Source organism: Mauremys reevesii, linkage group 3, assembly GCF_016161935.1.
Source record: "Mauremys reevesii isolate NIE-2019 linkage group 3, ASM1616193v1, whole genome shotgun sequence".
NCBI classification, from domain to species: Eukaryota; Metazoa; Chordata; order Testudines; family Geoemydidae; genus Mauremys; species Mauremys reevesii.
The window spans coordinates 92,526,823-92,539,827 of NC_052625.1; the positions used below are offsets into that span (position 1 = coordinate 92,526,823).

The 13,005-nt window shown below is 40.5% G+C and overlaps 1 protein-coding gene across 6 annotated transcripts in view; it reads right to left on the bottom strand.

The window, feature by feature from the left end:
- Nucleotides 1-676: 676 nt before the first annotated feature.
- TMEM181 (transmembrane protein 181) overlaps nucleotides 677-13,005 on the bottom strand; it is a 58,138-nt gene continuing 45,809 nt past the window's right edge. For all 6 annotated transcript variants that reach the window (XM_039531035.1, XM_039531039.1, XM_039531038.1 and 3 more), the window contains 6 exons: nucleotides 12,181-12,283; nucleotides 12,013-12,064; nucleotides 8,886-8,968; nucleotides 7,331-7,420; nucleotides 6,030-6,096; nucleotides 677-4,584 (listed from right to left, as the gene is read on the bottom strand). In XM_039531035.1, the coding sequence (XP_039386969.1) occupies nucleotides 4,506-4,584; nucleotides 6,030-6,096; nucleotides 7,331-7,420; nucleotides 8,886-8,968; nucleotides 12,013-12,064; nucleotides 12,181-12,283 (474 nt within the window). In that variant the 3' untranslated portion in view covers nucleotides 677-4,505. The remainder of the gene's footprint in view (nucleotides 4,585-6,029; nucleotides 6,097-7,330; nucleotides 7,421-8,885; nucleotides 8,969-12,012; nucleotides 12,065-12,180; nucleotides 12,284-13,005) is intronic.

Consider the following 13,005-nt stretch of genomic DNA (forward strand, 5'->3'; position numbering starts at 1 on the left):
CATCAAGCTGCTGGAACTCTGACCCTTCTTTACAACCCTGATCTGCAGAGGCAGTGCAGGGAACTCCCAGCTGAATGAATCCTAACTGGCTATGGGGTGAAATTTGTCTGTAGGAGTGGTGAGCATAAGAGATTTGCTTGGTCTATATATTGTGTGTGTTGCTAATAAATAGATATTTAGAGCACAACTGTGTAAGGCTCGTTCCCGGGGAAAAAGTTCCATAGAGCCCTTAACCCTGAGGGAAAGGGCTCTTACTCAATTTGACCAGGTTTCTTCCTGAGCCCTGTGGGTAAGGGTAGGTGCCTTACACCCTGAGCCCTCAGAAGGGAAAGGGTGGGGGTGCCTAAACTGACTGGGTCATACCTTGAGCCCTTCATAGGGTATAGATGGGGTGCCCTAAACTGAGCAGGTAACACCAGCAGGGGCGGCTCTACCTTTTTGGCCGCCCCAAGCAGTCATGCGCGGGAGGCGCCGCGGGAACAGCGGACCTCCCGCGGGCATGACTGCAGAGGGTCCACTGGTCGCGTGGCTCGGCTGGACCTTCCGCAGCTGCGGACGGTTCGCAGGTCCGGCGGCTCCGCTTGAGCTGCCGCAGGCGTGCCTGCAGGAGGTCCAGCCGAGCCGCGGGACGAGCGCCCCCTCCGCAGTCATGCCTGCGGCAGGTCCGGTCCTCCCGGGGCTCCGGTGGACCTCCTGCAGGCATGACTGCGGCAGGTCCGCTGGCCCAATCTGCCGCCCCCCCGGGAAACGGCCGCCCCACGCGCGTGCTTGCCGCGCTGGGGTCTGGAGCCGGCCCTGAACACCAGGGCCAGTGGTATTTGGCTTCCACATAGTGCACAAGAAAGATTTTTACAAGTAAAATCCTCAGCGTTGGACAAAGAGGAAGCAACTCTTTTTCCATAATCCAGTATATTGTGCATGTATTTTGTATACATTACTCATTTTCCTATGTTCTAATCATTCTTGAAAAGGTTTAATCTGGAATTATTACATGAAAGCTTGAAATGAGGGAGGGGGAAAGGAATCCACCCCACTGTTTTTATTAGTTGTGTTTTAACAGTCCAGCACAAGTGCACTTTGACCTAACTGTGGTTCTTGGGAAGAAAAAAAATTCAGCTTTACAAAATATATTTCCCTTATTGACTTTTCCGCTGGCCATATGGAAAATATACAGCTAGCCAAGTGAATTTCTTATGTAGACACCTTTCGTTTGATTATTGGGTCATAATAGCACAACACACTGCATAGAGACACATGGATTGTAAATATTTTGTGAGAAGGTGTTTTCATCTTGTTGCCCCAAGAGAATTCCTCAGAGTAATCTTTGGTTCCAAATTGTATCTTTGGGTAGTTTTCAATATTCATTGCCACAAGGCATGAAATATGTGATCTCTTACCAGGGAGACAGCTTTATTGCTTCTGCCTATTTACTAGGTAGGTAGTGAAGTTAATGCTGTGCTGCTTTAGCCAAACTTGCTAAGTTACAATGTAAAATTTTTTGAGTATAAAATACCGTATGCAGGAGTAGAGCCCAGCAAATCCACAGATCCTGCTTTATATCCGCAGATATCTACATGTGTGGATAATTTTTTGCAGATCGAGGATGGATGTGGATCCATATTTTATTTCTAGAGCCCTGCAAATCTGCAGATACCCACTTTATATCTGCTGGTGTGGATATCCACAGATCATTTTTGCGGGGTGGATGTGGATACAAATTTTGTATCTGTGCAGGGCTCTATGCATGGGGAAAGGCAATTCAATGCAGGATTTCTACAAAATAATTCATTAGCAAGATAAATAACTGTTTTTTAAAGTACACATTTCCCCATCCTATTCCTATTTTTGTTCCTCTAACAAGCAATGTAATAACAAAACAAAGAATAATAAAGGCACAAAAACCAGCCTAGGAAAACTTCACAAATTCTAAATACCATGATTTCTTGAAGTTGAATTTTTAAAAAATGTTTTCTGTAGTTAATGGAATAAAAAAACATTTAATAAAGTCAGACTTAATATACTGTATCACAAGCATCCTGGATTATAGTAAGCAGCATTAGTAAAAATCAAATATCCTACATGGAAAAATATTTTAGCAAATCAAAAAATGACTTAACAGGAATAAAATAGTATTAAAGTGCCAAAAAGCTTTGAATGCACAAGTAAAAATCTGCATAAACATAAAGGCCTGATCCTTGTGTCACCACCTCCCACCCCCGACTCTCATGAAAGTCCATGGAAATTTTGGGTGTACAGGGAGTATCAGTGATTGGATCCTGAGCTTGACTTTACAAAGTCAAACTCAAGTACAAGCAAGCACTGGATTATTCTTGCTTTCTTGTTTTAGAAAAAGAGAAGCCAGTCTGTTTTTCCATTGGATTAAAAAAGCATCTAAAAACACAACCGTGTATTAAAAAAAGGCTAAGTTAGCTAAAAGAGTTGTTAAAGGTGCAACACCTACTGCAGTTTACAAAGACAATTTAACCCTCTCAGAATTTTTCCACATATTGTTACTTGTAACACCTACCATACTAAGGGGAAATCTGTTTGTTCTATTTTTTTACTTTGTGCACATGACAATAGTTTGGCCTTCTCTTGGCTTTGGTCTACACGGAAGACATTTACTGTGCTAGATATCATTTCAACTTCCTAGTATGTTTGTTAAATTTGTGTAAGCCACAAAATGGTTTACACAAGCATGCAAAATATATTTTGTATTCCACTTGCTTTCAGCAGAACTAAACGCTAGTTTTGTCAGAACCATTTTAAATGCCATTGAGAATACAGACCAGCTGTAGTAGTTCAACTAGTCCTCCTATAGCACCCTGGTCAAGTCTCCCAGAATGCATTGCTCCTGAACTGTGAAACAGATACCCAGAGGTTATTGCAGATGAAGTGGTTTAGGACAGTTCTAATATGAATGTAAGACAAACCTGCAGTGGTTCCCAATGCAATTCAGCATGTTCATTGTGGACACAGTGAAGTTTTATGATTAAACCAGTTCAATTCCCTAGTGTAGGCAGGTCTTTGCATATAGATCAAAATCACTGTTTGTTCTCTATATGCTGTCAGTTTCTCATTTGTTAGTTTGGGTATTTCTCTTCCCTGTTGCTGTATGAAACAGTAAGAAAATGGTGATTGTGAAACCACAGAAAAACCCACAGAAAGACTCCAGGGATAGATGGCATACCTGAAAATACTAAACTTTAAAAAAAAAGTTAATAGAAATTGACAGCCTCCCTTTAAAAACAAAGCTATACTATGGTAGGGAAATTGAAACACCCATTTAAATATCATGATGAGCAATATTCCAGTAAATACTCTGAAGTTGTTTAGCACACTGTTCTAGCATAGCCTGAAAAGGGACAGTAAAAAAGATACTTGTAAGCAGCAGGCATTTTAAGTATAGCTATTTAGGTGTGTCTAAAGATGAAGAGGTTGAGCTATCTATAGAACATGCTGAAGAACACACTTTTGTACATTTGTTCAACATGTCATCAAAAGTGATTGTTCTTATAATATAAACTTTTTTTTAAAACAGCTATGAGAAGATTGCATGAAAAATCCTAATTTAGGAAAGGATCTAGCAATTAAAAGAATGTGTGTGTTAAAAATATTACATTGTATATTGTACTCTTTGTAGGAAATGTACCAATTTTCTCCCTCCTCTGCCCCCACCACAGATGGATTTCCCCACCAAGGTTTGCAACAGTTTAAAATATTTAAACTAGATGTTTTAACTTATTTTTGTCTTATTTTGTTTTGATCATTCTAAGAGAAACCCTTGCAAATTATTTTGCACTGCTGATTATAATATAGTATTCTGTTTATAAATTTTGGCCTCAACAGAACTGGAATATTTGTACCTGTCTCACATTCATAACTGTAGATATTTGGCAAACTTCCATTTTATGAACTCCAGTCAATTACAGAGCTGAATGCTGCCCCTTTGCAGAAGCAATAAAGCTTGTGGTTTCTCAGAAATCAATGGAAATACCTGCCATTTCGTACCTCCAACTCAGATGGGCAGGGTCAGGAAGGGAAGAAGAAAGAGGCACCATCACCAGTGGACACTGTACACAATAGCTAACACAAGCTGCATCAGGAGTGAAGATGATGTGCTGTACCTAATCCTCTAAAAACAGACATCAAGGAAGCAATTTTAAATCAGCATATACTCGGAGACACTCTTAGTTGGAACCAGACTCTGAAAGCCTCATTATTTTAGCAGTCTGTTCTCCACAGAAATCCTGTATGTGACATTTTCTAAACCTAGTGTAAAGAATGAATTTGGTTTCTTAGAAGCCTCCACCACAATCTTTTCAAGCATTTCCATTTTTCCTTCAGTTTTGTTTTAACTCTGTAAACAGAAATAAATAGGAAGTCCTTCCTAGGGAGATAGTGTTCAGTTGAAAGCAGACTCATAAGAAAGTCAAGGAAGTGGTCATCTAGGAAAAACCTCAAGATCACTTTCATTTTCATAAGCAAGTCTCCTCCACATGAACTCAATCACTGTCTGATTCTTCCTTGTACTTGGCTCTAATGGCTTGACCATTCTGAAGTGGCATTTCTTCATAGTCACTCCTGGTAACAAACAGATATTTGTAAACATCCTGAACACAATGGTCAGCTACTTAATTTCATGTACACAGAGAAAAGATACTAAACCAGTTCTACAATAATTTGGGCCATCAATTCACAACTGATACAAGTACATCATTCACAAGGATTCACTAATCCAAAAGAATGCATTTCAGTTAAGAGATGTGAGCAATACATAATCCTAGTCTCCAAATTCTTCCTCAAGGTTTGCGTCTATGCCTTGTCTACACTTGCAGCAGCATGTAAAATACAGGCACAACCCATGGAGCTACATGCCAGAGTGAATGACAGGCTTCGTCACTGCAGCACGTAATGCGGGGAGGCAGTGGGACACTGCTAAAAATAGAAGTGTAGATGTGGAAGGCATTGGGCACGTAGAGAGCCGTATAGGGTACATACCCCATAGGGGTTCTGGCATGTACGGCATTCTACTTGCATAAGCCACATCTCACCATCTACACTGCTACTTATACCTGTGCTAGCTGGGTGTGCAATGTGTTACTTTACATGCCACTGTAAGTGTAGACTTGTCTTTACTGTGACACATATGGGACTGCAGACAACAGCTAATCAGGAGGCAAGCTAGGACTGCTGCTACTAATCAAAATTAAACACCCACAAAAGCAAAGCCAAAAAAGCTATCACTACAAGCTGCACATAACTAATCTACGTGAAACATGTTACCATGTCCTCACTCTTTCACCTACCTGTTGTGTGGCTTTTTTTCTGTATTTATTTATTTATTTATTTTTATATTTATACAAAGTCTGTAAGCCCTCAAGGGTAGGAACTGTTTCTACTGTGTGTTTGTTCAGCACCAAGCACAACGGGACCCTGACTGGGCCTCTAGTTGCTATGTAAATACTAATACTACTGTCAAGTTCAGAATCTGAACTCAGGCAATTGCATTGGATTTGATTATTAATATTTTTAATGAATATTGGGTATCTAAAATAGCAATTGTCCTGCCCTACAGCAGTGGCCATTTTAAGAATGGCCCAGCTCTCAATCTATTCCCTCCTACTGCAACCTGCATCCTGCTAACCAGACTCCAGCACTCGTTTCCCATCTACTCCCTTCTGCCAGTGTATTCTCTTCCCAAACCCTGCCATCCACATACATCCTCTTACTGCAGCCTGCCATTGTCCTCACACCTACAAGTAGGGAAATGTATCTTTTAGTATCAGTGTCATGGCAGTCCCTTTTTCAACAGGAAAAAAAGAAACCAAGATAGTAAGAAACCTCATTACAATTATATTTTGGAGTAAAGTGACCCAAAATAGAAGACTCAAGCTACAGTTGTCTTCCATTCTGTAGTCAGAATGTTTGGATTTTCACTAACAACAACCCACCAGGTCCTTAAACTTTTTATATTAACTCCACACCCCCTGAATCACCAATAGATTTTTCACAATTGTGTTACTTACCCATAAATCACATCATCATCTGAATCATTCAGCATAGAAAAGGCAGGATTGTCTTTCAACTGTGACTCTGGAAAATATAGACATGGTTTCATTTAACCAGAAAATTACATTCCTGATTTCAAACTTTTAGATTAGACTTTTATCCAGAACTGAAGGGAGAGACTTTGCAGTTTCCAAGGAAGTTATAACTGGGATTCAGCCTGGAGTTTTACCCTGGCAAGAAAGGGATTGGAATCTGTGATTTAAACTCTTCAACCCCCGTCTCACAGATTGTCAGCATTCATAACAGCTGAAGTTGACACTCTTGTCTAAAAACTCCAGGAAGTGGATAGTCTCTATATTGTATTAGCATCATTTCTTCCCAGGTACAATTTCACCTGTCCACATTACTTATACCTGGTATTTTAGAACACACTAGTCAATAAAGAATCTGGTTGAAAAGTATAGGCAGATTTTGTGTGACATTTCAGTCCCTTTCCCTTATTTATGACTAAAGTTCCAAAAGTAATGAAATCTAATAATTGGGCATTAATACCTATCTAAGGTGTTATAACTTAGGGCATATATTTTTCACTTTCACATAGGAAGGAGGAAGGTACTGCTGTAACTTCATGCTGGAATGGAAGGATGCACACTCTCTTTCCACTGGCTGTCTACAATCCCACCTCTCCAGGTTTCCCGGCATAGGCCTGTGAAGTCTTAGGGCTAAGTATATCCCTGGTGTAAGGTGACAACTCCACTGAAGTCAGCAGAGTTACAGAGTGAAATCTGGCCCCTAATGGTTTGCCACAAGATCCAATTCCTTCCGCATGCTTTTTAATTCTTCTAACCCAGGTACAGATGCAAATATTTGTTCCCAGCCAGCTAGCTAATTGCATTTCCTATAATGGAAGTATGGGATTCCTGAAGCAGCTCCATTCATCTTAGTGCCAAAATCAGTTTAGTGAGAAACTGCTCTGCACCAATAAATAAGGCCCTCCCCATGCATGTAGTACATGCTAGCTGCCCAGCATACTTGCATTCAATGGTTAAAGCAGAAGACATCCAGTAGCCATATTTATTATTGAGTATCCTACAGCTACACAATATTAAGAGGCACATACAATAAATGTAAAATTTCCATGGATTAGATCAATGCATGTTTCTATCGTTACTGGCTATCTGAAGCCACCTTAAGCTGCTCATATACACAGAACAAAATAAAGTGTTAATGAAACAGCCAACATGTGAAGATTTGATGAGCTCTATTGGCATGCCAGATCTCAGCAGCAATCTGGCAAATTTTACAGTAAGTCACTTACCATACAGTGCATTCTTTGACGGGGAATACACAAAGGCTAAAGTGTAGAGATAGAAGTTGAGTAAACCATAGAATGATAAGAATTCTGCTGGTAATAATAGTCAAGGATATTACACAATACAGCTAAGTACATATTAATTTTGAATAAACCAAACATTAGGTAGGATTCTCCCCGCAACAACATTTTTGGGAAAGCTTGATGACTTTTGCCCAGCACTTCCAAAGTATGAAGAGTATTAACTGTGCACTGTTAAAGTTTTGGGACACTGATGTTTAGTTTGGCATTGTCTTAGATTAAGTTAACTGGGTGGGAGGGAGGAGTGACTGCAATCAGATAGAACACTAAAACATGGTTGGGCTGTTCCCCTTGTTTTTAAGGTACCTCATTAAAGCTCTCTATCTGAGTTCCCACTAGTTATAGAAAAGTTCAGTAGTCATATTCTAGAGGATATTGGGCACTTCCAGTCCCACAGCCAGTTTCAGAATCTAGAGAGAACTGTACTCTAGTGATTTGAGTTGCGGATCCAGAAAGTCTAATCCTGGCTCCAATACAGAGAGAGACCAGCTGGCAACATCTGGCAAATTGGCTTCCCCATCTGTAAAATTTAGTGTATCTAAAAAACTATACTTTATAATGAATGAGATGGAGCCAACTGCTTGACTATCAAATTAGTACTGTGCAAATGCTGTTTCTAAACCAGCAGTTTTGGGAATATCTCCCACTGGTGGAAGCTCTAGAGTAGACTAGCTTTGCTTCCACCTTCCCCACTCAACCTTGCCCCCACATGCCCTCTCTGTTATCTAGACCTGCACTGAATGGGTCTAAACAACACGGTAGTAAACATGCTAGCGACAAGTCTTTAGTAATACTCCAGCTGTCACCACACCAGAGGAGCTGTACCACAACAAAGGGAGATTTCCCCAAAACTGCCAGTGTAGAGAAGACTGAACTGTAGCAAGATATGCGTGAACACTCTCCAGTTGTACCATGATCCTGCAATAATATTTTCCTTCTGTATTGGAAACTCAGCCCTGAACTGGAAAATGTAAGATGGCAGTTTGCAGAACTACTTCCTGCCTCCTCCAATTATGCAGCCCATGATACTTTTGTTTAAGTGAATTTAATACCTATACCAATTTGCAGACATCTGCTAGCTACAGAATATGGTCAGCATAGGCAGCATCCACGTAAATTACCCAACAGTGTCCTTCCAACATGACTCGGCCCTGCTCTGAAGGGATAACCTACTACACATATATGGGAAAGAAACTTGTCCTGTCTTCGTGCACATTCAAGAGTGCCAATTATGGCTGTGGATTTTGTGACATGGACAGCTGTTCAGAGAGTTGGATTGAAACCAACACATTAATTTGGCAGCCAACATGAATAACCATCAGAAAATAACAATTTGCAGTCACTACCAACCCGGACTGGATTTGAACTGGTGCTCTAGCGGTGAAAGGCACAACTCCTGAGCCATCGTCTCCATACATTCACTTAACTGAAATAATTTACCAATATTCCTAAATCACTGGAAGCCACAATGGAAGGATATAATTCTGATAATGAGTTGACAGCTCAGCTACAAAGTTGTCCTGTAGAACTCGTGCTCCAAAGCGTAGATAAAGTATAACAATGCTGTGGGAGACAAGACAGACACTGTAGCTATATGCACTGAACTGTAACAACATTTGATGAGGTGGGTAATGGGGGAGGGGTAAGAACAGAGTTATAAGAAAAAATGGCACCTTGTCTTAGACTAATGCGACAAATCTATTCAGCTGCTTATTCTAAGAGACATTGATTTCGCACTCTTAATTTCAAAAAACAAACATTCTGAATTAGAAGTCAGTCAGTTGAAGGATGGGAAAATTTAGCCTATTTTTTCCTGGGTTTCCCATAAAGCACAATCCACGAAAGTCAGCAGTGATTTGACCCTACATTGATGGAAGGTGCGTATTAGAAACTAGTTTAGAAAAAAACATTGGCAACTCACCCCAACCTCTGAATTTCACATTGTCAGGATCCCAACTATACATATAAAATGATGGGGTCTAAATTAGCTGTTACCACTCAAGAAAGCTATCTTGGATTCATTGTGGATAGTTCTCTGAAAACATCCACTCAATATGCAGCGGCAGGCAAAAAAGCGAACAGAATGTTGGGATTCATTAAGAAAAGGATAGATAAGACAGAAAATACCATATTGCCTCTATATAAATCCATGGTACGCCCACATCTTGAATACTGTGAACAGATGTGGTCGCCCCATCTCAAAAAGATATCTTGGAATTGGAAAAGGTTCAGAAAAAGGCAACAAAAATGATTAGGGGTATGGAACAGCTTCCGTATGAGGAGAGATTAATAAGACTGGGACTTTTCAGCTTAGAAAAGAGACGACTAAGCAGGGATATGATAGAGGTCTATAAAATGATTACTGGTGTGAGGAAAGTAAATAAGGAAGTGTTATTTACTCCTCCTTATAACACAAGAAATAGAGGTCACCAAATGAAAACAACAGGCAGCAGGTTTAAAACAAACAAAAAGGAAGTGTTTCTTCACACAACGCACAGTCAACCTGTGGAACTCTTTGCCAGAGGATGTTGTGAAGGCCAAGACTATAACAGGATTCAAAAAAGAACTAGATACATTCATGGAGGATAGGTCCATCAATGGCTATTAGCCAGGATGGGCAGGGATGGTGTCCCTAGCTTCTGTTTTCCAGAAGCTGGGAACAAGTGACAGGGGATGGATCACTTGATGATTACCTGTTCATTCCCTCTGGGGCACCTGGCATTGGCTACTGTCAGAAGCCAGGATACTGGGCTAGGTGGACCTTTGGTCTGACGCAATATGGCCATTCTTATGTTCAGCACATGAAACTCCACAGGTGAATGCTGCCTTACAGACAACTCTGCAGGGTGGACTTCTCTCTGGTAGATACATGTCTATAACTACAGTCTGATCAATGTGATGGTGGCAGTAGTGGACAGTTCACTCTAAATACCTCACGAAAGGAGGTTACAGAGCAAGAGGTGCTCACCAGAGGACAGATTAGCAAACCACTCCCGGTTATAGGCAGCGACCACAATACTGTTTTAGAAAAAAAGTGATTTACAGAGGCAACCACAATGTGGGCTGTGTTGGCAGCTTGCCAGGACCCCAAAGGTTTTACCTAATTTACAAAAGAGTGAAGTAGATTGCAGCTGCCCCCATCTTTAATATGGAGGTGTGCCTCATGGATATTACAAGTCCCAACATGAAATGCTCAATCTTGTTCTGACGACCCTCACAGACTGATGCATACCAGGTCGTCTCACCGGTGAGGGCTGCATCTCCAGGATGAAAATAAATGCAGCCACAAGCAATAGTATAGAAATCTGTGAGCTATATTTAGCCGTTGGCTTGCCTCAGATTTTATCAGAGTGGATACCATCTCTTTCCAAGGTCTAACACCAAATCTGTCCCAAAACAGGTTCAGTATCCTCTTAGTTGTTGATGCTGTAAACCACATTTCTTTAGTCTGTTCTAGATGGAAACAGTTTTCCCTTTGATAAGAATATTCTAGATAAACCACTTAAGTTTAGAGTAATAGCCCCTTGCTTTCAAACAACGTTCATAATGACACCATCAACCCCATTCGCTGAATGGAACAATCCCATATGTTTATGGCTCTTATACACATTCCCCTTTTGCAACATTTTAAGGCTGCCATAAAAGAGCAACATAAGTCAATCTAATTTTTTTCCAAAAGGGGGAAACCATTTTCATGTCATGGAGAGTCAGGTGTGGGACTCCACAAATCACAGCAGAAGTCTGAACATTTACAGACTACTCAACTCTCCCAGATGTTCAGCACAATTGTATCTTTTTAATGCAGGCATACAGAGCAGGTTTTTAGTCACTCATCATTCTACTTACCCAAGAGCTTCACTGCCAGTTCACCAATCTCTTCTTGGCCTCATTGATTCAAGACATTAAACAGGTCAGAGTGGGATGTCTTCATTTTGGGTTATCAATGTTCTTTCCCTTTCTCCTTCCCTTCTTATAGAGGCCATTTGCCCCAGAGTCTAGGTTAACTAAACTCCCTGCATCCCTTAAAAACAGGCATTGTTGGTGCCCCACTGGTTTTCCTGGGCTGAAGACAGAATTTAATGGCAGACTTTCAAAAGAAAAAGTATGAAAGCCTTGTGACCATCTCACAAGCTTATTGAGCTCTACTGTTCTGAGAAACAAATTATGAAATCTGTCTCAGACAGTCTGCCTGGACAGCAACAGTGCATCACAGTGCTAGCTGAGTCAGTGCATTTGCTTTTAAAAAAGGCTCTTTATTTTTTATAAACAGAGGGTCATGCACTTTCCAAGATCCACAGCACTGCTCTAGTGGGATATCAGTAGGAATTTTTTGGAAAAATAAGGACACAAAGATCTATTGATTACGGAACTGAGTGGTGGAATTTATTATTTGGTGAGTGCCAGTAGCGTGCAAGATTTTAAAGTATAGTTTGGATGCAGTGGCATTTTTAAGAATGAACCCAGAGAAAGTTGTGAATGGATAACCTGCTCTAAAGGTGCATCATTTTACTGATAATTTAATTGCCAAGAACTGTTTTTCTTTTAGAAAGTTTTACAAAGCTATAAATATTACAATGCAGAGAATATGTACTTTAAAGAAGTCTTACCTAATGACAAGAACTACAAAGGTCAATGCAGTCAAGAATTTTAATCTGAGATCTGGAAGGATTAAGAACAATCGTAAGTCATTTGAGAGCTTACACCCCCTGTCCCAAATATCTAGCCATCCTTGGGGGAAACCCATTTGAAGGAAACACGAAGAAAGTACTGCTTACCAACATAAGGCATGTTGCGAAGCTCTGAACACGCCCTCACTATCAGGAACAAAAGGTACAAGATATATACAGTTGCCACCACAAGGAAGAAGATTTTCATTCCCTGTAATAGAAAAAAAATATAATATAGTTTTACTGAACAAGAGTTATCCTATTCTTTCTTCCTTCAAATCCATCCCAGAGACAGAAACCACCACCTCCAAAAGCATGATCCATTTGTTCAGGGCAATTAGGCTAGAGGAAGGAAGCATGATACTCCCTTGTCTGTAGCAAAAGTGGCTGTGGTGGTTGTGTCAATTTTGGGATGTGGCACGGTGGAGAGGGTGTTTCATTAGCAAAGGTCACTTCTTTCAGTTGAATGGTTCAAATCTCAGAAGTTTTTTTAAAATGGCCACACAGCTCTGAGAAGCAACAGGAGGCTGTACAGAACTGATTTCTCCTACAGAAGGGAAAGTGGAGATTTACTGAGAAGGCCAAATGTTCTGAGAATAGAAGGTGTGGAGAACTAGGAGACCTAACAAGGAGCTCATTTTTGGCTCTCTGAAAGGTAATGAATATATTTCTGATGAGAACCAAGATGCCCTGGGTGATTTCTAACCAGAAACTACTCAATTGCAAACAGTCCAAATGGTCTTCCCTGGGGTGACAGCTCAACATTCACACTATGGCCTTCTTTCTTAATAGTGCAGTAGGCCTATAGAAACACGCCTCTTCGTCCAAAAGGAAACATTCCATGTCTCTAGTACAGAATATGCAATGGAGGGAGCATCTGTCTATAAAACACACAAGTCCATTTTAAAGACATTTGCATTAGCCAAACAAAAA